General features: G+C 44.3%; 1 protein-coding gene across 1 annotated transcript; it reads right to left on the bottom strand.

Moving 5' to 3' along the window:
- Positions 1-517: 517 nt before the first annotated feature.
- LOC121542705 (cingulin-like) lies at positions 518-25,388 on the bottom strand. Its single transcript, XM_041852205.2, has 19 exons — positions 24,755-25,388; positions 24,566-24,630; positions 24,396-24,465; positions 12,863-12,958; positions 12,066-12,187; positions 11,701-11,812; positions 11,373-11,585; positions 10,792-10,940; positions 9,547-9,667; positions 9,247-9,459; positions 7,301-7,522; positions 6,956-7,204; positions 6,146-6,316; positions 5,578-5,829; positions 5,269-5,352; positions 5,057-5,175; positions 4,662-4,770; positions 4,249-4,412; positions 518-1,256 (listed from the first exon to the last, which is right to left on the bottom strand). The coding sequence occupies exons 1-19, from the start codon at positions 25,205-25,207 to the stop codon at positions 1,115-1,117; spliced, it is 3,126 nt and encodes a 1,041-aa protein (XP_041708139.2). The 5' UTR covers positions 25,208-25,388; the 3' UTR covers positions 518-1,114.

The raw sequence follows: 25,388 nt of genomic DNA, 5'->3' as shown, positions 1-25,388 counted from the left end.
CGAGTCCTATAAGTCAGCGAGTCCTATAAGTCAGCGAGTCCTATAAGTCAGCGAGTCCTATAAGTCAGCGAGTCCTATAAGTCAGCGAGTCCTATAAGTCAGTCCTGTAAGTCAGTGAGTCCTATAAGTCAGCGAGTCCTATAAGTCAGCGAGTCCTATAAGTCAGCGAGTCCTATAAGTCAGCGAGTCCTATAAGTCAGCGAGTCCTATAAGTCAGCGAGTCCTATAAGTCAGCGAGTCCTATAAGTCAGCGAGTCCTATAAGTCAGCCAGTCCTGTAAGTCAGTCAGTCCTGTAAGTCAGTCAGTCCTGTAAGTCAGTCAGTCCTGTAAGTCAGTCAGTCAGTCCTGTAAGTCAGTCAGTCAGTCCTGTAAGTCAGTCAGTCAGTCCTGTAAGTCAGTCAGTCAGTCAGTCAGTCCTGTAAGTCAGTCAGTCAGTCAGTCAGTCAGTCAGTCAGTCCTGTAAGTCAGTCAGTCCTGTAAGTCAGTCAGTCAGTCAGTCCTGTAAGTCAGTCAGTCAGTCAGTCCTGTAAGTCAGTCAGTCCTGTAAGTCAGTCAGTCAGTCAGTCCTGTAAGTCAGTCAGTCCTGTAAGTCATTGTAAGTGCTTTAGACAGTGAGTCATACTGCCTGTTCTTCTCTAGGGGAGAATGTGCTAGTGTTCTGTTACGGTATAAATGTATATTGTCTTGTATTCCTCCTGGGCATCTGAGCTTATTCACCCCCACAATCCTCCACTTCAGTACCACTAGGAGTCTACTGTCCAGTGTAGTGAGTCATCCTCCTCTCCTTCTCCCTGAACCTGTGATCCCTCCCTCCTTCAGACAGTGTTTTTATAGCAGGTCCATAGACCTGTCCCAGTGTCCTGTACCTGTGTGTAGATGTCTATCTGTAGTGCTTAGAATAACCCCCTCTCTCCCACTACTACCCTCCCTCCCTACAACCCTGTAGTGCTTAAAATACTCCCTTTAATCCACCTCCCTCCCTCCCTCCTTCCCTCTATCCTCCTACATTCTTCCCTCCTTCTCCTTTTCCTTTTCTCTATAGTGCTCAGAATACCCCCTTTTTATCCTACTACTACCACCACCACTAGCACCACCATTACCCCCCCCCTCCCTCTAGCAGGAGCTGGTGTGTAGGTTGCTCCCAGTGAGGATGGAGGTGATGCTGGAGGTGTCGTACAGGCCTTCATCATCTTCTTCCTCAGAGCTCAGAGCCGACGAGTCCAGGGCCTGACGCTGTGCCTGCTGCACCTTCCTCCTGAAACACAACACCATCATCATCAGCTTCAGAAATATTTCCTTCATCATCTATTGTTCACTAGAACAGAGGCTGTAGGTGGGTCTCGGCAAACATGTAGGAGTAGACAGTTGAGTTCTACAGTAGACAGTGTAGTTTCCTGTAGTATCTGTCAGGGAGAGAGCCCTCTGCCTACTAGAGCAGTCTCTACCCCCCTGTCACTGCTGACCTGCACGTGCAGTACCAGTCAAAAGTTTGGACAAACCTACTCATTCCAGGGTTTTTCTTTATTTTACTATTTTCTACATTGTAGAATAATAGTGAAGACATCAAAACTATGAAATAACACATGTAGTAACCAATTTAAAAAAAAACAAATCTAAATATATTTTATCTTCAAATAACCACCCTTTGCCTTGATGACAGCTTTGCACACTCTTGGCATTCTCTCAACCAGCTTCATGAGGTAGTCACCTGGAATGCATTTCAATTAACAGGTATGCCTTCTTAAAAGTTAATTTGTGGAATTTCTTTCCTTCTTAATGCGTTTGAGCCAATCAGCTGTGTTGTGACAGAAGATAGCCCTATTTGTCCATATTATGGCAAGAACAGCTCAAATAAGCAAATAAAAACAACAGTCCATCATTACTTTAAGACATGAAGGTCAGTCAATACGGAACATTTCCATAACTTTTAAAGTTTCTTCAAGTGCAGTCGCAAAAACCATTAAGCGCTATGATGAAACTGGCTCTCATGAGGACCGCCACAGGAATTGAAGACCCAGAGTTAACTCTGCTGCAGAGGATAAGTTCATTAGAGTTACCAGCCTCAGAAATTGCAGCCCAAATAAATGCTTCACAGAGTTCAAGTAACAGACACATATCAAGTAACAGACACATATCAACATCAACTGTTCAGAGGGGACTGTGTGAATCAGGCCTTCATGGTCGAATTGCTGCAAAGAAACCACTACTAAAGGACACCAATAATAAGAAGAGACCTGCTTGGGCCAAGAAACACGAGCAATGGACATTAGACTGGTGGAAATGTGTCCTTTGGTCTGGAGTCCAAATGTGAGATTTTGGGTTCCAACCGCCGTGTCTTTGTGAGACGCAGTGTGGGTGAACGGATGATCTCCGCATTTGTATTTCCCACCGTAAAGCATGGAGGAGGAGGTGTTATGGTGTGGGGGTGCTTTGCTGGTGACACTGTCTGTGATTTATTTAGAATTCAAGGCACACTTAACCAGCATGGCTACCACAGCATTCTGCAGCGATATGCCATCCCATCTGGTTTGGGCTTAGTGGGACTATCATTTGTTTTTCAACAGGACAATGACCCAACACACCTCCAGGCTGTGTAAGGGCTATTTTACAAAGAAGGAGAGTGATGGAGTGCTGCATCAGATGACCTGGCCTCCACAATCCCCTGACCTCAACCCAATTGAGATGGTTTGGGATGAGTCGGACCGCAGAGTGAAGGAAAAGCAGCCAACAAGTGCTCAGCATATGTGGGAATTCCTTCAAGACTGTTGGAAAAGCATTCCAGATGAAGCTGGTTGAGAGAATGCCAAGAGTGTGCAAAGCTGTCATCAAGGCAAAGGGTGGCTATTTGAAGATTCTCAAATATAAAAATATACTTTGATTTGTTTAACACTTTTTTGTTTACTACATGATTCCATGTGTGTTATTTCATAGTTTTGATGTCTTCACTATTATTCTACAATGTAAAAAATAGTACAAATAAAGAAAAACCCTTGAATGAGTAGGTGTGTCCAAACTTTTGACTGGTAGTGTGTGTGTGTGTTCCCACAGCACTGTTGAGTGGGGTTTAAATGAGACACCTTTACACACCTGGGTGAGTGTGACTGCCAAAGTGTGTGTGTTTGAATCAGACTTCTTTATTCTGTAATGACATGTGTGTAATAGCATCATCTCTGTTGAGGGCTCAGAGAGGACCTCAGTGATCCATAGAATGATACACACACGGCTGTGTGGAGTGGACAGGCTGCCAGTAAATGTCATGCATACTGAACTCATGACCAATGAGGTCTGGAGGGAGTTGAGGAGAAGAGAGGAACAGAAAGAGGTCTGGAGGGAGAAGAGAGGAACAGAGAGGTCTGGAGGGAGAAGAGAGGAACAGAAAGAGGTCTGGAGGAGTGGAAGAGAAGAGAGGAACAGAAAGAGGTCTGGAGGAGTGGAAGAGAAGAGAGGAACAGAAGGAGGTCTGGAGGGAGTGGAAGAGAAGAGAGGAACAGAGAGGTCTGGACGGGAGAAGAGAGGAACAGAAAGAGGTCTGGAGGAGTGGAAGAGAAGAGAGGAACAGAAAGAGGTCTGGAGGAGTGGAAGAGAAGAGAGGAACAGAAAGAGGTCTGGAGGGAGTGGAGGAGAATAGAGGAACAGAAAGAGGTCTGGAGGGAGTGGAAGAGAAGAGAGGAACAGAAAGAGGTCTGGAGGAGTGGAAGAGAAGAGAGGAACAGAAAGAGGTCTGGAGGAGTGGAAGAGAAGAGAGGAACAGAAAGAGGTCTGGAGGGAGTGGAGGAGAATAGAGGAACAGAAAGAGGTCTGGAGGGAGTGGAAGAGAAGAGAGGAACAGAAAGAGGTCTGGAGGAGTGGAAGAGAAGAGAGGAACAGAAAGAGGTCTGGAGGAGTGGAAGAGAAGAGAGGAACAGAAGGAGGTCTGGAGGAGTGGAAGAGAAGAGAGGAACAGAAAGAGGTCTGGAGGAGTGGAAGAGAAGAGAGGAACAGAAAGAGGTCTGGAGGGAGTGGAGGAGAATAGAGGAACAGAAAGAGGTCTGGAGGGAGTGGAAGAGAAGAGAGGAACAGAAAGAGGTCTGGAGGGAGTGGAGGAGAAGAGAGGAACAGAAAGAGGTCTGGAGGAGTGGAGGAGAAGAGAGATAATTGGGCTGGTCCATAAGAAGATCCACATCTAGGAGAAAGGAGATACTTAGTCATCTAAGTGGATCAGGTAGAGTGTGTGAGACGTGGAAACACAATAACACACACAGACTTACTTGAGCTCAGTCTCCAGCGCGGTGACTCTGCCCTGTAAGGCCTCCTTTAGTTCCATCTGTTCCTCCATCTCTCTCTGGGCCTTCCTCCTCAATCCCTCCATCCTCTCTACCTCTGTCTCCCCCTCATCCACCTGTCTCTTCAGAGCCTTCACACGCAGAGACAGCTACAACACAGAGGACACAGTCAGGGTGAGTGTGTGTGTGTGTGTGTGTGTGTGTGTCTCAGGAGGTTGGTGGCACCTTAATTGGGGAGAACGGGCTAGTGGTAATGACTGGAGCGGAATAGGGGAAAGGTAACAAATACATCAAACACATGGTTTCCATGTGTTTGATGTCATTCCATTTGCTCCGTTCCGGCCATTATTATGAGCCGTCCTCCCCTCAGCAGCCTCCACTGGTGTGTGTATGCATACCTGGTCTCGCTGCTCTGTGTGTTGTTGTCTCTCTTCCTCCAGGGTAAAGTTGAGCTCCTTCAGTTTCTTCTCCAGGCGACGCTGAGACGACAACATGGAGTTCTTCTCCCTAAGACAGACACACACACACACACATTTAAATCTTTAGCACAAACATGAACAAGGTGATTCTGGGTGCAGATGTGTGACCAGTTCATAATATCATACCATAAGCTTCACTTGTCATCAATAATGTGAATCTCAATTTGAAGTGAGGTACCGCAGCGCTACACTTCTCTAACTAATGGCAAACCACCGTACCAACCATATATATCATATTCTGGACTCTGTGGTGCATTGTGGGGTCTGTAGTACCTGGGTGTGGTGCATTGTGGGATGTGTAGTGTGCTGTGTACCTATCCTCGCTGTGGAGGCGTTCCTCCAACTCGTGAACTTTACTCTCCAGCTGAGCCACTCCTACTGAGGAACGAGACTGACCCTCCATATCAGATACTCTGGTCTTCAACTCCTTCATCTGGAGAGAGAAAGAGAGAGCGATATTGAAGCATAATCAATCATCACTCTTAGACATTAAGGCAATTTCAGTGGAGACACAGACTAAACGTACATGTCTTTCTAGGGCATTCTTGTCCAGCTCCAGGTCCTGTCTGGAGGATCTCTCCTGCATCAGCTCTGAACGCAGCTGCTCTATCTTCACACACACAGAGAGAGGAGACGAAAGAGAGAGAGAGAGAGAGACGAGAGAGAGAGAGAGAGAGAGAGAGAGAGAGAGAGAGAGAGAGAGAGAGAGAGAGAGAGAGAGAGTTAATAAATACATTATTTTCCTAGCCTGGGCCTGGTTCTTTCAACCAACAGACCGGTGAAAGCTGCTAGACACACATTTCTATTTTGTGTGTGTGTGTGCGCGCGTGTGTACCTGGTCTCTGGTCCTGTTGACTCTGTCAGTGAGTAGCTCCACAGATCCCTTCTCCTCCTCCAGCTCCAGCTCCAGTCGTTTCATCTTGTCCTCTGTGCTGCGGAGCTCCCTGCTCTTGTCTGTGAGGCTGCTCCTGCTGTTCTCCAGTTCAGCCTCTAGGTGGTGCAGGCGGTTGGTGAGCAGCTCCTTGTCCAGCTGAGCAGTGTCTCTCTCCTCAACCACAGAGAGCAGCTCCTTCTTCTGACGGGACGCCTGGCGCACGACACACACACACACTGGATCAGCGTCAAACAAGACGAAACACCTACACCCCTCAAACTCAACTCTGGACCTCGAAGCCAGTTCCACTGCGTTTTTTCATTGTTCCCCTCTAATGAGGAACTGATTTAGACCTGGGACATCAGGTGGGTGGTATTCATTATCAGGTAGAACAGAAAAGCAGCAGGCTCTGGACCTCGTAGGGTCAGAGTTGAATGCCCCTGATCTATATCATTACCTCCTGAAGACCCTTTCCTCCTCCTCCTCAGTCTCCTCCTCCCTCCCTCCTCTCTTACCCCCTCCCTCTCACCTCCTCCTCCAGTCTCTTGAGGGAGGTCTGGCTCCTCTCCAGTTCTACCAGTCTGTCGTTGCCCTGCCTCTGGGCCTCCTGTGTCTCCCTGCGAGATCTCTCTCTCTGTTCCTCCAGCTGGGCCCTGAGAACCTGCACCTCCTCACCAGACGACTGGGACAGAGACTCAAACTACATGGAGAGAGAATGAGGGAGGACGAGAGACAGAAAGAGACACAGAGAGAAAGAGAGACACACAGAGAGAGAGAGAGAGACACAGAGAAAGAGAGACACATAAAAAGAGAGAGACACAGAAAGAGACACAGAGAAAGAGACACAGAGAGACACAGAGAGAGAGAGAGACAGATAAAGGAGAGAGTCACAGAGAGAGAGCGACACAGAGAAAGAGAGCGACACAGAGACACAGAGAGAGAGAGATACAGAGAGAGACAGAGAAAGAGAGAGAAAGAGAGACACAGAGAAAGAAAGAGAGAGACAGAAAGAGAGAGACACAGAGAAAGAGAGAGACACAGAGAAAGAGAGAGACAGAAAGAGAGAGACACAGAGAAAGAGAGAGACACAGAGAAAGAGACAGAACGAGAGAGTCACAGAAAAAGAGAGAGACACAGAGAAAGAGAGAGACAGAAAGAGACAGAACGAGAGAGTCACAGAGAGAGCGACACAGAGAAAGAGAGCGACACAGAGAGAGAGAGAGAGCGACACAGAGAGAGAGAGCGACACAGAGAAAGATAGATTTTTATCTGCACATTGTACATTTGTAACTTCAATGCAGTACACAGAGCATCAGAAGAACATGTAGACACTCTCCACCTCCTTATTGAGTTTGTCCAGGGACCGCTCCTGCTGTCTCCTCTGTTCCTCCAGCTGTGTGTTGGTGTGTGTGAGCTGGTCCCTCTCCTTCTCCCTCTCCTCCAGACGCAGGCTGAGCTGCCGGTGGTCCTGGCCCAGCCGAGAGGCTCCTCTCCTGGCCTCGTCAAGCTCCTGCCTCAGCCCCCTCAACTCCGCCTGGAGGGACAGCTCTGCCTCCGAACTCTCTGACGCACTGGACGCCAGCTGGGCCTGGGGGTACACGCACATTTACATACTGTAAAACACAACTAACACCCACTAAGAAAGAGTTGTGAGAAAGAGTTAGACTGTGTGTGTAGGTCTCACCTCCAGGCGTGAGAGTTTCTCTCGGAGGCGTGTGTTAGCCTCCTCCTGCTCCTGCTGTGAGTCTCTGAGAGCGTTTAGTTCTGTCTGGGTTCTGGCCAGCCGCTCTGTGTTGGACTGCAGCTCCTGCTCAGTGCTGGAGAGTTTCTCTCCCAGTCGGTCTCTCTCCCCACGAGCATCAGTCAGCTCTGACTGCAGGCCAGACACTACCGACGGGTCAGGGAGCTATGGAGAGAAACAAAGGAGAGGTGAGTGATTGAGAGAAGGATGGAGATGGTGAACATAAGGGAGAGAAAGTGGCCATCTTTCCCAGTCACATACAGTGAGGGAAAAAAAGTATTTGATCCCCTGCTGATTTTGTACGTTTGCACACTGACAAAGAAATGATCAGTCTATAATTTTAATGGTAGGTTTATTTGAACAGTGAGAGACAGAATAACAACAAAATAATCCAGAAAAACGCATGTCAAAAATGTTATAAATTGATTTGCATTTTAATGAGGGAAATAAGTATTTGACCCCTCTGCAAAACATGACTTAGTACTTGGTGGCAAAACCCTTGTTGGCAATCACAGAGGTCAGACGTTTCTTGTAGTTGGCCACCAGGTTTGCACACATCTCAGGAGGGATTTTGTCCCACTCCTCTTTGCAGATCTTCTCCAAGTCATTAAGGTTTCGAGCCTGACGTTGGCAACTCGAACCTTCAGCTCCCTCCACAGATTTTCTGTGGGATTAAGGTCTGGAGACTGGCTAGGCCACTCCAGGACTTTAATGTGCTTCTTCTTGAGCCACTCCTTTGTTGCCTTGGCCGTGTGTTTTGGGTCATTGTCATGCTGGAATACCCATCCACGACCCATTTTCAATGCCCTGGCTGAGGGAAGGAGGTTCTCACCCAAGATTGGACGGTACATGGCCCCGTCCATCGTCCCTTTGATGCGGTGAAGTTGTCCTGTCCCCTTAGCAGAAAAACACCCCCAAAGCATAATGTTTCCACCTCCATGTTTGACTGTGGGGATGGTGTTCTTGGGGTCATAGGCAGCATTCCTCCTCCTCCAAACACGGCGAGTTGAGTTGATGCCATAGAGCTCCATTTTGGTCTCATCTGACCACAACACTTTCACCCAGTTCTCCTCTGAATCATTCAGATGTTCATTGGCAAACTTCAGACGGGCATGTATATGTGCTTTCTTGAGCAGGGGGACCTTGCGGGCTCTGCAGGATTTCTGTCCTTCACGGCGTAGTGTGTTACCAATTGTTTTCTTGGTGACTATGGTCCCAGCTGCCTTGAGATCATTGACAAGATCCTCCCGTGTAGTTCTGGGCTGATTCCTCACCGTTCTCATGATCATTGCAACTCCACGAGGTGAGATCTTGCATGGAGCCCCAGGCCGAGGGAGATTGACAGTTATTTTGTGTTTCTTCCATTTGCGAATAATCGCACCAACTGTTGTCACCTTCTCACCAAGCTGCTTGGCGATGGTCTTGTAGCCCATTCCAGCCTTGTGTAGGTCTACAATCTTGTCCCTGACATCCTTGGAGAGCTCTTTGGTCTTGGCCATAGTGGAGTTTGGAATCTGATTGATTGATTGCTTCTGTGGACAGGTGTCTTTTATACAGGTAACAAACTGAGATTAGGAGCACTCCCTTTAAGAGTGTGCTCCTAATCTCAGCTCGTTAACTGTATAAAAGACACCTGGGAGCCAGAAATCTTTCTGATTGAGAGGGGGTCAAATACTTATTTCCCTGATTAAAATGCAAATCAATTTATAACATTTCTGACATGCGTTTTTCTGGATTTTGTTGTTGTTATTCTGTCTCTCACTGTTCAAATAAACCGACCATTAAAATTATAGACTGATCATTTCTTTGTCAGTGGGCAAACGTACAAAATCAGCAGGGGATCAAATACTTTTTTCCCCTCACTGTAGATGGTACTACACAACACACACCCGTTTGGTTTTCTCCTGGGCCTTGGCCAGATCCTCTTTGGCTCGATTTGATTGGTCCCTCAGCCTGTCCATCTCATACTTCAGCTCCGCCTCCTGCTCCTGGTTGGCCTTCTTCAGGGAGATTACCTCCATTACCTTTTTATCGAGCTCCACCCTTTTCTTCTCTGCCTCTGATTGGGCCTGCTGCAGATCGGCACGCAAACTCTGCAGCTCCTGAAAGGACAGTGGAGAACAGTGTCAGTGTGTACCTTGTTGAGTGTGTGTGTTTGTCAGTATCAGTGTGTGTGTGTGTGTGTGTACCTGGTTGAGTGTGTGTGTATGACTGGGATCTGGTATCTTCTGTTTCATGGTGTTGACTCTCTCCTGTAGTTCATTCAGCTCTTCCTCAAGCTCCTCTTTCTCCAGACGAGCCTGCAGTATCCTGCAACACACAATATTTTAACCACTACAAGATCCATTTCAAAATCTATAAATCAAGTCACTGATAAGCACTAATCAGACGCTACAGTTCAATCTCCATTGCTGATATCAGTTCAAAGTCGATCAAATTTTTTTTTTTTTTTTGTTAAAATTAGGTCATTCTATGATATCACTATTTCTTCAGTCAACAGTCAGTCAAATAGAGAAACACTGAAGCTGGTTTAACTACAATGTCACTCAAACTACACAGTTATAGACAGTTACACTGCTATAAACCACGGCTATTAACCACAGATATTGACCACAGCTATTAAAACCCTGTCTAAACCAGAGGGGGGGGGGGGTTGTTTTAAGATGGTCATACCAAGGATTATTTAGCTATTTGATTTTGAAGACCCCTTAAGGTATCAAAAATAATTCTGGATGGATTTTCGTAATACTGTTATTAGCCAATAGAAACACATTGAATAACAGATTCACTACATGGAACAACAGATAGTAAAAAAAAAAAAATCTAAAAGGAAGTTTGTTCTGAAGTATCTGTTCTATATCTGAGATTTTTTTTAAATGTATTTATCCCCTTATTTTAGGCTCTAAACTATCTCCATATATATTTCCATTCATTTTTTAAACTGGTACCGGGGGCCTTCAGAGGAGTCCAAACCGTTCGGACGCTTCAGACAGAAGTTGGCAGAAGAGGATGTACTGACTTCAGACCAGTCTTGTGAGAGTCCTAGAGCAAAACACCATCACTTTCGTGATCGTCTCATCTTTCAATAGTTCGTACACTACAGAAGTTTTTGTGAGAAGACCAATTTTCGGGATGTCTCCTGGTCTAACAAACACCGCTCTAGCTCTGCCACTTTTCACCGCAGATGGAATAGCGATATCAGCGGATGCGGTGGATTGAGACACAGGCCATGCAAAAAATACACATATCTCTAGCTTAAACGGACGGATTGATGGGATTTTTTTATTATTTTAATTCGATTTCCACAAGGGGATGTGGAAATTGTAGGCTAAAGTTTAACACAGCCGTAAGTGGTTTAACACAGCCGTAAGTGGTTTAACACAGCCGTAAGTGGTTTAACACAGAGAGTGAAGAGCCTGTGTGCGTGTACTCACTCCTGTTTGGTGGTCCGTAGTTCATCTCTAGTACTGTGAAACTGCTCCATCCAGTGGCCACTCTCGTCCCTGCAGTCTTCCAGCTGCTGTTGTAGAGTACGCACTGACGCATTCACACGCAACCGCTCTGCCTCGATACCTGCCTGAGACTGGGGAGAGAGAGCGAGGGGGGAGCGGGGAGAAGGAGAGAGTGTGGGGAGAGAGCGGGAGGGGAGAGAGCAGAGCGGGAGGGGAGAGAGCAGAGCGGGAGGGGAGAGAGCGGGAGGGGAGAGAGGAGGAGTAAGATGTGTCACTGTAAGAATGTGAGATCAGCTGACCTACTGTTTGTCTTGTGGCTTTGTCTGTACAGTCAAACGTAACTTTGTGTAATCACTTGTTGTTCCTGCTATAATGCTCCTTTGTGTGAAGCAAGTCCAGTGGGTTTCAATCACTTTACGCTCTGCTGCTCCCTCAGCGTGCGCGTGTGGGAAAGAGCTCTTCTTGGGAAAGAGCTCTCAAGTAAGAATTTCACTGTACTGTTTTAAACCTGTTGTATCCTGTGGATGTGGTGAATAAACTTTGAACCTTGTGTGTGTGTGTACCTGTGACACCTGCTCCATGGTACTCCTCAGTCTCTCCATGTCAGTGCTGTACTGTTCTCGGAGCGTCTCAATCTCTTTGTCGTGCGTGGCCACCTCGTCCTTCAGAGCTCCCTTCAGGGCTGTCAGCTCCCTCTCTCTCTGTCTCAGAGAATCCTCCAGCTTCTGCTTCAACATGGACACCTCAGACAGAGACGCTTGGCACGTCACCAGGTCCTGCAGACACACAACACACACAGTTAACACATTCCTACAGGACAATTACAAAGATCTTGTGTCTCAAGACCAAGACCACCCAAATGTGTGTGTGTGTGTGTGTGTGTTGTGTTACCGTCTTGTTGCCATCCTCTCTCCTCAGCTCCTCCTGCAGTTCAACCAGTTGGTCCTCCATCTCTCTGACTCTGGACTCAGCACTCTCTCTCTCCATATGCAACTGACTCAGCCTGACAGAGACACTTGATTTATTAACTTAACCTTTATTTATACAGGTTATTCTCATTGAGATAAAATCTATTTTACAAACAGATCTGACGCTCTTTACATCAACACTAACAAAGAACCTTTCAATAAGCCATACTTTATAACCACCAGGGACCTTTAGCTATGATCCAGCGGCCTGGAATCAGTCTCAACCTGCCTGGTTCCACTCACTGTTTCGTTCTACCCAGGTCATTTGTCCTGGTCACTGTTACTCACTCTGAGTGTGTCTGGTGTAGTTCAGTCTTCTTCCTGTCCAGAGTCTCCTGGAGCTGCATGTTCTCATCCAGACATGACTCCAGCTCTGCCTTTAACACAGGATCAGACCTGCCCACAGAGCCCTATGCACACACAGACCTGTACTGTAGGCTACATGACAACAACCACAAATAGCAACAACATCAGACGACAGACAGTGTGGAGGTGACAAAGAGAGGTAGTATTTGAATTACACCATTAGAAATGTTTTGTAGAACAGGCATGATTCTCTATTGAAACGTGTGCTCTACATATTTTCCCACTGTGCTTGTTCTGTACAGGTCTTTCTGGGTCTGGGTGTTCTTTAGAATAGTGTCAGACAGGCTTGCTTGTTTCCTCGGTAGAATTCACATCCATGATTAAGTGATTATAGGGTGTTAAGAGTTAAATACCAGCCCAACTCTGGGCTGATTCCAACACATAATGACTCATTATCAGACAGAATGCTGTGTGGGTGTGTCCACCTTTAACCCAACAGGTTTTAGTTTAAACTGTTTTAAATAATCTGTGGCCCATTTACAGGGTTTTTATGGCACTTATTCAGATTAGACTCCCACTAAAAACCAAAACAGCAGCGCCTCTCAGAAAACACAGACACACGGTGGGCTCAGCTGGTGTGTGTACTGTTGAAACAGCTCTCTCATTACAGCTCACTGGGAGAGCTCCCTAGGTGCCAAACATACACCATCGCTCCACTCTTTCCATCACGTCCCAAATTATCACTCCTTTCTCTTTTTCTCCTCCTCTCCTCCACTCACCCTCCTCTCCTCCTGTAGGGAGGTCTGTAGCTCCATCATCTTCCTCTCCAGATCCCTCTTTTCTCTCCTCCACTCCTCACCAGGGCTCTCACCGGGCTGAGAGGAGGAGAGAGTGACTTTAGTGGATACCCCATAGAATGACAGCTAGCACCACCAATGACAAGCTGAAATAAGCGGATGAGCAGTACTACGGAGGTGTATAGAGATGTATATTAGAGTACTATTGAGGTGTATAGAGATGTATATTAGAGTACTATTGAGGTATATAGACATGCATATTAGAGGACTATAAATGCTGTAATTTCTAAACTATTCACCCAATATGTATAATTTCAAATCCAAAGTGCTGGAGTACAGATCCAATACATTGTCCCAATACTTTTGGAGCTCACTGTGTATAAGAGTACCTTGAGGTGTATAGAGATGTATATTAGAATACTGTTGATATGTATAGTGGCTTGCGAAAGTATTCACCCCCCTTGGCATTTTTTCTATTTTGTTGCCTTACAACCTGGAATTAAAATAGATTTTTTGGGGGGTTTGTATCATTTGATTTACACAACATGCCTACCACTTTGAATATGCAAAATATTTTTTGGGGTGAAACAAACAAGTAGTAAGACAAAAAAACTGAAAACTTAAGCGTGCATAACTATTCACCCCCCGCCCCCCCCCCCCAAAGTCAATACTTTGTAGATCCACCTTTTGCAGCAATTACAGCTGCAAGTCTCTTTGGGTATGTCTTTTTAAGCTTGGCACATCTAGCCACTGGGATTTTTGCCCATTCTTCAAGGCAAAACTGCTCCAGCTCCTTCAAGTTGGATGGGTTCCGCTGGTGTACAGCAATCTTTAAGTCATACCACAGATTCTCAATTGGATTGAGGTCTGGGCTTTGACTAGGCCATTCCAAGACATTTAAAATGTTTCCCCTTTAACCACTCGGGTGTTGCTTTAGCAGTATGCTTAGGGTCATTGTCCTGCTGGAAGGTGAACCTCCGTCCCATTCTCAAATCTCTGGAAGACGGAAACAGGTTTCCCTCAAGAATTTCCCTGTATTTAGCGCCATCATTCCTTTAATTCTATCCAGTTTCCCAGTCCCTGCCGATGGTGTTCTCGGGGTGATGAGAGGTGTTGGGTTTGCGCAGACAGTGTTTTCCTTGATGGCCAAAAAACTCAATTTTAGTCTCATCTGACCAGAGTACCTTCTTCCATATGTTTGGGGAGTCTCCCACATCGCTTTTGGCGAACACCAAATGTGTTTGCTTATTTTTTTCTTTAAGCAATGGCTTTTTTCTGGCCACTCTTCCGTAAAGCCCAGCTCTGTGGAGTGTACGGCTTAAAGTGGTCCTATAGACTGGAGTATATGTCTCCGCTGTGGAGCTTTGCAGCTCCTTCAGGGTTATCTTTGGTCTCTTTGTTGCCTCTCTGATTAATGCCCTCCTTGCCTGGTCCGTGAGTTTTGGTGGGCGGCCCTCTCTTGGCAGGTTTGTTGTGGTGCCATATTCTTTCAATTTTTTAATAATGGATGTTCAAAGTTTCAGATATTTTTCTATAACCCAACCCTGATCTGTACTTCTCCACAACTTTGTCCCTGACCTGTTTGGAGAGCTCCTTGGTCTTCATGGTGCCGCTTGCTTGGTGGTGCCCCTTGCTTAATGGTGTTGCAGACTCTGGGGCCTTTCAGAACAGGTGTATATATACTGAGATCATGTGACAGATCATGTGACACTTAAATAAAGTCCACCTGTGTGCAATCTAACTAATTATGCACCAGATCTTATTTAGGGGCTTCATAGCAAAGAGAGTGAATACATATGCACGCACAACTTTTCCGTTATTTATTTTTTAGAATGTTTTGAAAAAAGTTATTATTTTCTTCATTTCACTTCACCAATTTGGACTATTTTGTGTATGTCCATTACATGAAATCCAAATAAAAATCCATTTAAATTACAGGTTGTAATGCAACAAAATTGGAAAAAAACGCCAAGGGGGATGAATACTTTTGCTAGGCACTGTACATTAGAGTACTACTAAGGTGTAAAGAGATGTATATTAGAGTACTACTAAGGTGTAAAGAGATGTATATTAGAGTACTGTTGAGGTGTACAGAGTACGGCTGTCCGGAAAAAAATAATATTGGTCGACCAAGAGTTGTCTGTTCTTTCGACCAATCGATTGGCCGAAAGTTGAAAATGTGTATTTTTCCATATATAGACAAATCCTATGTTTTTTAATCAAATCAACTATATGCACTGATGTTGTCTGATGCATTAAACTAACTGTGTGATGAAATAATTAAGACACAAATGATTAGAGGGACTCCAACCGCAATTGATTTGATTGTGCCGACTGTCTCAGACTTGCTGCGCAAAAAAAAGTGAGTGACTTTGTGACTAGCACCCGTTGTCTCAGCTCTCCTCCCTGCTGCAGCGACCACCACAGAACATCAGTGTGTATAGTGCTGTCCGTGTTGCTTAAGCTGAAACATAATTATAGCCATTTCTGAATGAAAAGTTGTTACAGAAATCCCTAATTTGTTTAGGAAAAACATTCCCTATTCCCTCAACCCTTGTTCCCGTTTGGAACAATGTAAACACTAAATAAAATAAGTCGTTTTTTAGTTTTGTCAAGCCTTTATTACAGCAAAGACTAAAAACAGTCGCATTCATTCGTGAATGCAATTTCTCGAAATGTAGCGGTTTACGCCTATTTATTGTTTACGCTAATTATTCAATGGTCGCTTTGTTATTTTATTTTCAATCTAAAATGTTTGATTGCATTTCACATCATGAATGACTCGTATGCTGTGTGATGACATGATTGATACAGTAGCCTATATAAAGTATTGAAATATAGGCCTAAGTAAGTTACGGTATTAAGACTAAACAGGATGCGCTCTTAGGCCTACAGCTCGATGGTGGTTATACAAGGCTACTATACTAAGCCTAGTAATGATAATGACATTACTTATTATTATAATGATCATAATAATAATAATAATAATAATAATAATAATAATAATAACAACAAACATTTTTTTCTGACAATTTGGAACAGTGTAAACACTAAATAAATAATACCAGAGGCTGGTCTAATGAAAAGTGTAAAGCCCTTATTACAGCATAGCAAAGATTAAACACAGATGGATTTGTGAAATTGCTGCGTGAGGCTTGGTGCTCACGGAATCAGTAGGCTATCAACCAAACAGGCAACAGAAGCAGGATCTGCCTTTTTTCTGTAGATATACACTACCAGTCAAGAGTTTGGACACAGCTACTCATTCCAGGGTTTTTCTTTATTTTTACTATTTTCTACATTGTATAATAATAGTTAAGACATCAAAACTATGAAATAACACATATGGAATCATGTAGTAACCAAAAAAGTGTTAAAATCAAAATAAATATATATAGTAGCCACCCTTTGCCTGACAGCTTTGCACACTCTTGGCATTCTCTCAACCAGCTTCACCTGGAATGCTTTTCCAACAGTCTTGAAGGAGTTCCCACATATGCTTAGCACTTGTTGGCTGCTTTTCCATCACTCTGCGGTCCAACTCATCCCAAACCATCTCAATTGGGTTGAGGTTAGGTGATTGTTGAGGCCAGGTCATCTGATGCAGCACTCGATCACTCTCCTTCTTGGTCAAATAGCCCTTACACAGCCTGGAGGTGTGTTGGGTCATTGTCCTGTTGAAAAACAAAATGACAGTCCCACTAAGCGCAAACCAGATGGGATGGTGTATCGCTGCAGAATGCTGTGGTAGCCATGCTGGTTTGGTGTGCCTTGAATTCGAAATAAATCACTGACAATGTCAACAGCAAAGCACCCCCACACATCACACCTCCTCAGCTTTGCACATCTGGATCTGTGGATTTTCAGCCATTCCTCCTTGCAGATTTTCTCAAACTCTGTTAAGTTAGATGGGGGAGCGGCTGTGAATAGTAATCTTCAAGTTCTTCCACATATTTTCAAATGAGATTTAAGTCTGGGCTTTGGCTGGGCCACTCAAGGACTTTCACATTCTTGTTCTGAAGCCATGCCAGCGTTGCTTTGGCTGTGTGCTTAAATCTTCACCCCAGTCTAAGGTCATTCGCACTCTGAAGCAGGTTCTCATCAAGAATTTGCTTGTATTTGGCTCCATTCATTGTTCCCTCTATCCTTACCTGTCTCCCAGTCCCTGCCGCTGAAAAGCATCCCCATAGCATGATGCATTTCGCTACACCCGCAATAACATCTGCTAAACACGTGTATGTGACAAATACAATTTCATTTGAAGCTGCCACCACTATGCTTCACGGTATGAATGGTGTTACACGGGTGATGAGTTGTGCCTGGTTTTCTCCAGACATAGTGCTTTGCATTCAGGCCAAAGATATCAACTTTTTTTCTCATCAGACCACATAATATTTTGCCTTATGCTCTCAGTCTTTCACATGCCTTTTTGCAAACTCCAGGTGTGCTCCTGGTGTCCCTTTTTTCTTAGGAGTGGCTTCCGTCTGGCCACTCCCATAAAGCTCAGAATGGTGTGAAGTGCTGTAGTGACTGTTGTCCTTCTGGCAGGTTCTCCCATCTCAGCCAAGGAACTCTTGTAGTTCTGTCAGAGTGGTCATTGGGTTCTTGGTCACCTCCCTGACCAAAGTAATTTTTGCCTGATTGCTGTTTGGTTGGACGGCCAGCTCTAGGCAGAGTCTGGGTACTTCCATATTTTTTATATTATTTCGCAATGATAGAGCCCACTGTGCTCTTGGAAGCTTTCAACACTAAAAATTGTTTTACACCCTTCCCCAGACATATGCCTCATCACAATTCTATTTTCGGAGAGACAGTTCCTTGGACTTCATGGTATAGTTTCTGCTCTGACATGCACTGTCAACTGTAGGACCCTATATAGACGACCATATATAGACAGGTATGTTTCTTTCTAAATCATGTCCAAACAATTGAATTGGCCACAGGTGGGCTCCAAGTTGTAGTGACATCAAGGATGATCAAAGGAAATTGGATACACAGGAGCTCAATTTGGAGTGTCATTGCAAAGTGGTGTGAATACTTATGTAAATTAGATATTTATGCATTTCATTTGCAATACATTTGCTAAACAATCTAAAAAAATGATTTCTAGTGATTATGGTGGTATTGTGTAGATGGTTTTGAAAAATATATATATTTAAAGTTGCAATATGCAGAAATGGCTCCGCCATTTCCTGCTTGCTAATATTCTAATAGTTTGCATAATTTCAGTTTGTGACAAAACAAGCAATGTATAATGTCGAGAATCATTGTACCATCTAAACCGCTGTGAAATATCTTTGCAAATAAATACACATTTTCAGCTGGTGTACAAAACCGAAAGTAAAAGACGCAAGTAAAGTAAAAGACGTACATAGAACAGATCTACCGCTTCTTAAGACTTTATTTATATTATTGGGGGTAGACCAGCTTAATATTGCAGATAGATTGTAACTTCCATCAATGTAATTGTCTGCATCACTTCCAATCCCCCATGTTATATATATATATATATATATATATATATATATATATATATAACACACACACACACATATGTAGCTCAGTTGGTAGAGCATGGCATTTGCAACACCAGGGTTGTGGGTTTGATTCCCACGGGGGGCCAGTATGAAAAATAAAAAAATAATGTATGCACTCACTAACTGTAAGTCGCTCTGGATAAGCGCGTCTGCTAAATGACTTAAATGTTAAATGTAAATGTAATATATACACACACACACACACACACTGGGGAGAACAAGTATTTGATACACTGCCGATTTTGCAGGTTTTCCTACATACAAAGCATGTCGAGGTCTGTCATTTTTATCATAGGTACACTGTGAGAGACGGAATCTAAAACAAAAATCCAGAAAATCACATTGTATGATTTTTAAGTAATTAATTTGCATTTTATTGCATGACATAAGTATTTGATACATCAGAAAAGCAGAACTTAATATTTGCTACAGAAACCTTTGTTTGCAATTACAGAGATCATATGTTTCCTGTAGGTCTTGACCAGGTTTGCACACACTGCAGCAGGGATTTTGGCCCACTCCTCCATACAGACCTTCTCCAGATCCTTCAGGTTTCGGGGCTGTCGCTGGGCAATACAGACTTTCAGCTCCCTCCAAAGATTTTCTATTGGGTTCAGGTCTGGAGACTGGCTAGGCCACTCCAGGACCTTGAAATGCATCTTACGGAGTGTGTTGCCCTGGCTGTGTGTTTCGGGTTGTTGTCATGCTGGAAGACCCAGCCACGACCCATCTTCAATGCTCTTACTGAGGGAAGGAGGTTGGAGGTTGTTGGCCAAGATCTCGCGATACATGACCCCATCCATCCTCCCCTCAATACGGTGCAGTCGTCCTGTCCCCTTTGCAGAAAAGCATCCCCAAAGAATGATGTTTCCACCTCCATGCGTCACGTTTGGGATGGTGTTCTTGGGGTTGTACTCATCCTTCTTCTTCCTCCAAACACGGCGAGTGGAGTTTAGACCAAAAAGCTCAATTTTTGTCTCATCAGACCACATGACCTTCTCCCATTCCTCCTCTGGATCATCCAGATGTAATTGGCAAACTTCAGACGGGCCTGGACATGCGCTGGCATGAGCAGGGGGACCTTGCGTGCGCTGCAGGATTTTAATCCATGACGGCGTAGTGTGTTACTAATGGTTTTCTTTGAGACTGTGGTCCCAGCTCTCTTCAGGTCATTGACCAGGTCCTGCCGTGTAGTTCTGGGCTGATCCCTCACCTTCCTCATGATCATTGATGCCCCACGACGTGAGATCTTGCATGGAGCCCCAGACCGAGGGTGATTGACCGTCATCTTGAACTTCTTCCATTTTCTAATAATTGCGCCAACAGTTGTTGCCTTCTAACCAAGCTGCTTGCCTATTGTCCTGTAGCCCATCCCAGCCTTGTGCAGGTCTACAATTTTATCCCTGATGTCCTTACACAGCTCTCTGGTCTTGGCCATTGTGGAGAGGTTGGAGTCTGTTTGATTGAGTGTGTGGACAGGTGTCTTTTATACAGGTAACGAGTTCAAACAGGTGCAGTTAATACAGGTAATGAGTGGAGAACAGGAGGGCTCCTTAAAGAAAAACGAACAGGTCTGTGAGAGCCGGAATTCTTACTGGTTGGTAGGTGATCAAATACTTATGTCATGCAATAAAATGCAAATTAATTACTTAAAAATCATATAATGTGATTTTCTGGATTTTTGTTTTAGATTCCGTCTCTCACAGTCTTTGCAGAAAAACAGCCCCAAAGCATGATGTTTCCACCCCCATGCTTCACAGTAGGTATGGTGTTCTTTGGATGCAACTCAGCATTCTTTGTCCTCCAAACACGACGAGTTGAGTTTTTACCAAAAAGTTCTATTTTTGTTTCATCTGACATTCTCCCAATCCTCTTCTGGATCATCCAAATGCACTCTAGCAAACTTCAGACGGGCCTGGACATGTACTGGCTTAAGCAGGGGGACACGTCTGGCACTGCAGGATTTGAGTCCCTGGCGGCGTAGTGTGTTACTGATGGTAGGCTTTGTTACTTTGGTCCCAGCTCTCTGCAGGTCATTCACTAGGTCCCCCCGTGTGGTTCTTGGATTTTTGCTCACCGTTCTTGTGATCATTTTGACCCCACGGGGTGAGATCTTGCGTGGAGCCCCAGATCGAGGGAGATTATCAGTGGTCTTGTATGTCTTCCATTTCCTAATAATTGCTCCCACAGTTGATTTCTTCAAACCAAGCTGCTTACCTATTGCAGATTCAGTCTTCCCAGCCTGATGCAGGTCTACAATTTTGTTTCTGGTGTCCTTTGACAGCTCTTTGGTCTTGGCCATAGTGGAGTTTGGAGTGTGACTGTTTGAGGTTGTGGACAGGTGTCTTTTATACTAATAACAAGTTCAAACAGGTGCCATTAATACAGGTAACGAGTGGAGGACAGAGGAGCCTCTTAAAGAAGAAGTTACAGGTCTGTGAGAGCCAGAAATCTTGCTTGTTTGTAGGTGACCAAATACTTATTTTCCACCATAATTTGCAAATAAATTCATTAAAAATCCTACAATGTGATTTTCTGGAGAAAAAAAATCTCATTTTGTCTGTCATAGTTGACGTGTACCTATGCTGAAAATTACAGGCCTCTCATCTTTTTAAGTGGGAGAACTTGCACAATTGGTGGCTGACTAAATACTTTTTCCCCCACTGTAAATAACATTCTATTGGTAGCAAGAATTTTATATACAAATTTAAATGGAAAGATTCTAAGTTTTGAATCCGGTGTCGTTTTGCGTATCAGTTCATAAACACTATGCCATGGGATCGGTACGTCAAAAATCTCTTCTCAACTATTTTGCAATCTATATGGGACGGCTGTCAATCCTTTGGTCCTTAAAAATGAAACTGATATACCTTTTTATTTATCACAGTTTTCCTTAACCAATTATGTTCTTTAATGCAAGGCCAACAGACAAGTTCCTTACTTTCTCCTCCTTCCACTTTCCTCTTCCATTTTTGCGGTAAGGCTGCAATTATTTGGTTGTAATTTTGGGTAGAGCAGACATTTCCATATGTTTTTGTTAGCTGCATGTGCGACATAACCCCACCAGTCCTACCGATGATATCATTTACAAAGATTATACATTTTATAAACATTTTGTCAAAAAAAAAAGGCTTTTTGTCAATTAGTATATTTGAGTTTAACCACAATATTTGTTGCATTATTTGTTCTGGAGTTTCTGGAGGATTAAATTGAAATTTAACATTGGGTGAGACAATCTTACTAATTTGCTTGAGAACCAGTTCGGATTTAAGTATAACTTTTGTATGACTGAAGCTTTTAGTGATAGGTCTAATGCTTTAATATTTAATAATTTCTGTCCTCCGAATTCATATTCATTATATAAATAGGCCCGTTTAATTTTGTCTGGCTTGCCGTTCCAAATAAAATGGAATATTTTTTTCTCATATAATTAAAGAAACTGTTCGCTAGGCGTAGGCAAGACCATAAGCAAATAGGTAAACTGGGATAATACTAAAGAGTTAATCAGGGTGATTTTTCCACAAATTGACAGGCACCCACCTTTCCATGGTAGCAAGATCTTATCTATTTTTGCTAACTTTCTATTATAATTTATTGAAGTGAGATCATTTATTTCCTTTGGGATATGTATTCCGAGTATATCCACATCAGACCATTTTATTGGTAAACTACATGGCAATGTAAAAATTGTATTTTTTATTGATCCAATACGTAATATAGTACATTTGTCATAACTTGGTTGTAATCCAGAGAGGTTAGAAAATGTATCTAGATCCTCTATGAGGCTGTGGAGTGATTCTAGTTGTGGATTTAAAAGAAAACATGAATCATCAGCATACAATGACACCTTTGTTTTTAAGCCCTGGATTTCTAATCCCCTGATATTATTGTTGGATCTGATTTTAATAGCTAACATCTCGATGGCCACAATAAATAGATTCTTAGACTTGCTTTCAATGAGGATGACAGATCTATAGCTCACATTTCTATGTGAATTTGGTCAGGTCGCCCAAAAAGTTACATATTGCAGCATTAATCCATTTTGAAATCAGGAAGTAACACAACAAAATGTGACTCGTTTGAGGAAACTAGGCGTATGTCGCGCGTCACTACACAGGAGAGCCATTTGAACGTAAAGTAATTTTTTATCAAAATGCGTTTTTGGCCAGAAATGTGAACTTTCATGTGCCATTATAACAAACTTGTATGCCATCTGTAAATATGAATAAAATGGTTAGATTACGAGCCTAGTTGGTTTAGCCACGGAAAAAGACAGCAACCTTCCCGCTAGCCATAATTGGCTGAGATAATGAGAGGGCTGGACATGCCGAGAAATGAGTTCGGATTGGTCTGCCATGTAGCACGCTTCTGTCTATAACGTGAGCTGGCCGGTATGTGTAGGTAATCCTTTCTAAAGCAGCTTTTTTGAAAATATATCACGTAGTAGAACTTCATAAATGTTGCACTCCAATTTCTGGAGGACTGAGTTTTGAAATCAGTGGAATTAGAGTATGATAGCTAAGGAGATGGAGAAAATTCTGGCGTTTGATTGCAAATATGCAGACGGAGTCAAAAAGAGAACACACAGAAGGCTGTGGTATCAAACACCTGTCTCTGGATTACATCTTCAAACTAAGGACAACCATGGCATCCGTGACAGAGAGGGAGAAGCGTTCAACCATGTATACGGGTAAGAGAGTCTAGCTAGCTACATTTTCAGATATTACACGTTTCTAATTTTGTCAGAAAGTCGTTTTCATTTCAAGTTAAACTGTACTGTTAGCTAGCTAACGTTAGCTGGCTGGCTCGCTAGCTAATGTTACGTGTATGATCTGTGTAGTAATATTATTCGTATCTCAGAGCCATTTGCATTGCTAGTTATAGCCTAATGTTAGCTAGGTAACATTGAACCTGGTTGGTTAGCTACCTGCAGATTCATGCAGGGTAGTAACTTCATGAGTTGTGATTATGATTCATTGTTTCACTAGTTAGCTAGCTACATGTCTAAACAAAAGACTCCACTATGCAAGTAACCATTTCAATAGAATGTTCATGTCACTGCGACAACTGTCGATAGATGTAGCTGGTAAATTCGCTCTGGCTATCTACTCCGATTTCAGAGCACTCTCGTCTGAGTGTGCCAGAGCGCAGAATAACTGACGAATTTACGAACGCTCAACAGCCGTTGAATATGGCCGGTGTCAGTAAACATTGGCAAAAAAGCGTAATTAAATTGTTGCCAGCAGCACAGTTGCAGTCACCAGCGCTCTGAATAACATAAAAACAGCCTAACCAGCTCTGCTAGGGCGAGTAAACTGGTCAGTGACCTGTTCTCTCATTTGTGTCTGGAAGTAGCTAGCAAGCTAGCCAACGTTAGCCAGTTAGCTTGGGTGCTTGACTGCTGTTGTTAGGACAGAACGCTCGGATCAACTCTACTCCAGTGTGCGCTCTGAATGCTCCGAGAGCGAAACGCTCTGAATTTACGAACGGACAATCTGACAACGCTCAGTTTACGAACGCTCAGAGCACACTCCAGATTAAATTTATGAACACACCCGTAGTATAAACCAGCCTTTAGTCTTGAAATCTTTGGTTGTTAAGTACATGGCCTCACATGTGAATCCTTAAAGAGATGGGTGGGGCTAAAGCTTAAGAGGGTGTGAAAGTGCTGAATGGGTGTAGACAAAGAAGAGCTCTCCAGTAGGTGTACCAAAACATTCAAGGGTCATTTTCTCAAAATTGAGGAAGTTTATCAACTTTCAAAGCAGAATTACTTTCCCATTGTTCCTCATCTGTAGTGTATGACATACCATTTTCTAGCTCTGAGTCTCTACTTTTATCCAATGTAAAAAACACTATTTCAAATTTTGCTACATAGGACTGAATCGAGCCTGTGGTCACAAATGTAGAATAAGTCAAAGGGTATGAATTCTTGAGTCCAGTACTACTCAGGTGTATAGAGATGTATATTAAAGTACCTTGAGTCCCTGGATCTTCTGGAAAATCACCCTGACTTTGTGTCTGATGATCGAGTCACTCTCACTAGTCCTGAGGGGTGAAGAACAACAGGTCAAACACACACGGTCAGAAGGATGTTGATAACTGGCCTGAAGTAATGGTGAATGACACAGTAAGATAAATGCTGTACCCTTCTCTGAGGATGCTGTAGATGGTCTGCATGACCTGCTCCTCCTCACTGGTGACCTCTGAACTCTGAAGCAGAAGGTCAGGGGTCACCTTTAGACAGAGCTCAGTGTTAGTACGTTTTTAAACTTTACTGGAGGTACTGATAGTGTACTAGTTAGTAACCGCTCTCCCCTCTTGTCCAGTCTCTTACCAGAGGGTCTGTCCGATTGGCTGACGGCGTCTCCACAGCGACAAACCTCCCTGGCGGAGCCCACGGATTGGCTGGTTTGACCGTTGCCTTGCCGACGGAGCCTTGGCCCTGCCCCAGGCTGCAGTGAGTGGAGGAGGGAGGGGAGGAGTAGGGGTTGGGGGCGTGGGAAGGAGAGGCGGTGTCTCTAGGGTCCTCTGCTACAGGAGAGCGCCCCCTCTGTTGTCCTCTGGTACTGCTGCTGCCGTCAAACCTGCTGATCAGTCTGTTGACAGGGTTCTGGCGGTGGGGCTGTGCTGGGTAAGGGGGGGTCTGGGGGTGGGGGTTTTCCGTGGTCAGGTGGGGCTGCACTGTTTGGGAAGGATGGAGGTCAAGGGCAAACTGACTCCCCCCTCCCCTCCCCAGTGACCCATTGATCCCGGACTGATACGACCCACACATTACATTCCTCTCCATACCCCCCTCCCTCACCCCTCCTCCATCCGTTCTCTCTTCCGCGACCCCAATCCCTCCATCCAGGTTCCCATAGCTACCAGACCTCCCATCCCCTGGTGGTCTCCCAAATCCTCCTCCCCCCTCACTCTCCAGTAATGAACCATGTGACTGTGCCCTGCGTAGCGCCCCTCCCTGCCCTCCT

This window comes from Coregonus clupeaformis, chromosome 28, assembly GCF_020615455.1.
Source record: "Coregonus clupeaformis isolate EN_2021a chromosome 28, ASM2061545v1, whole genome shotgun sequence".
Taxonomy (NCBI): domain Eukaryota; kingdom Metazoa; phylum Chordata; class Actinopteri; order Salmoniformes; family Salmonidae; genus Coregonus; species Coregonus clupeaformis.
This window is presented reverse-complemented; position numbering and strand designations above follow the sequence as displayed.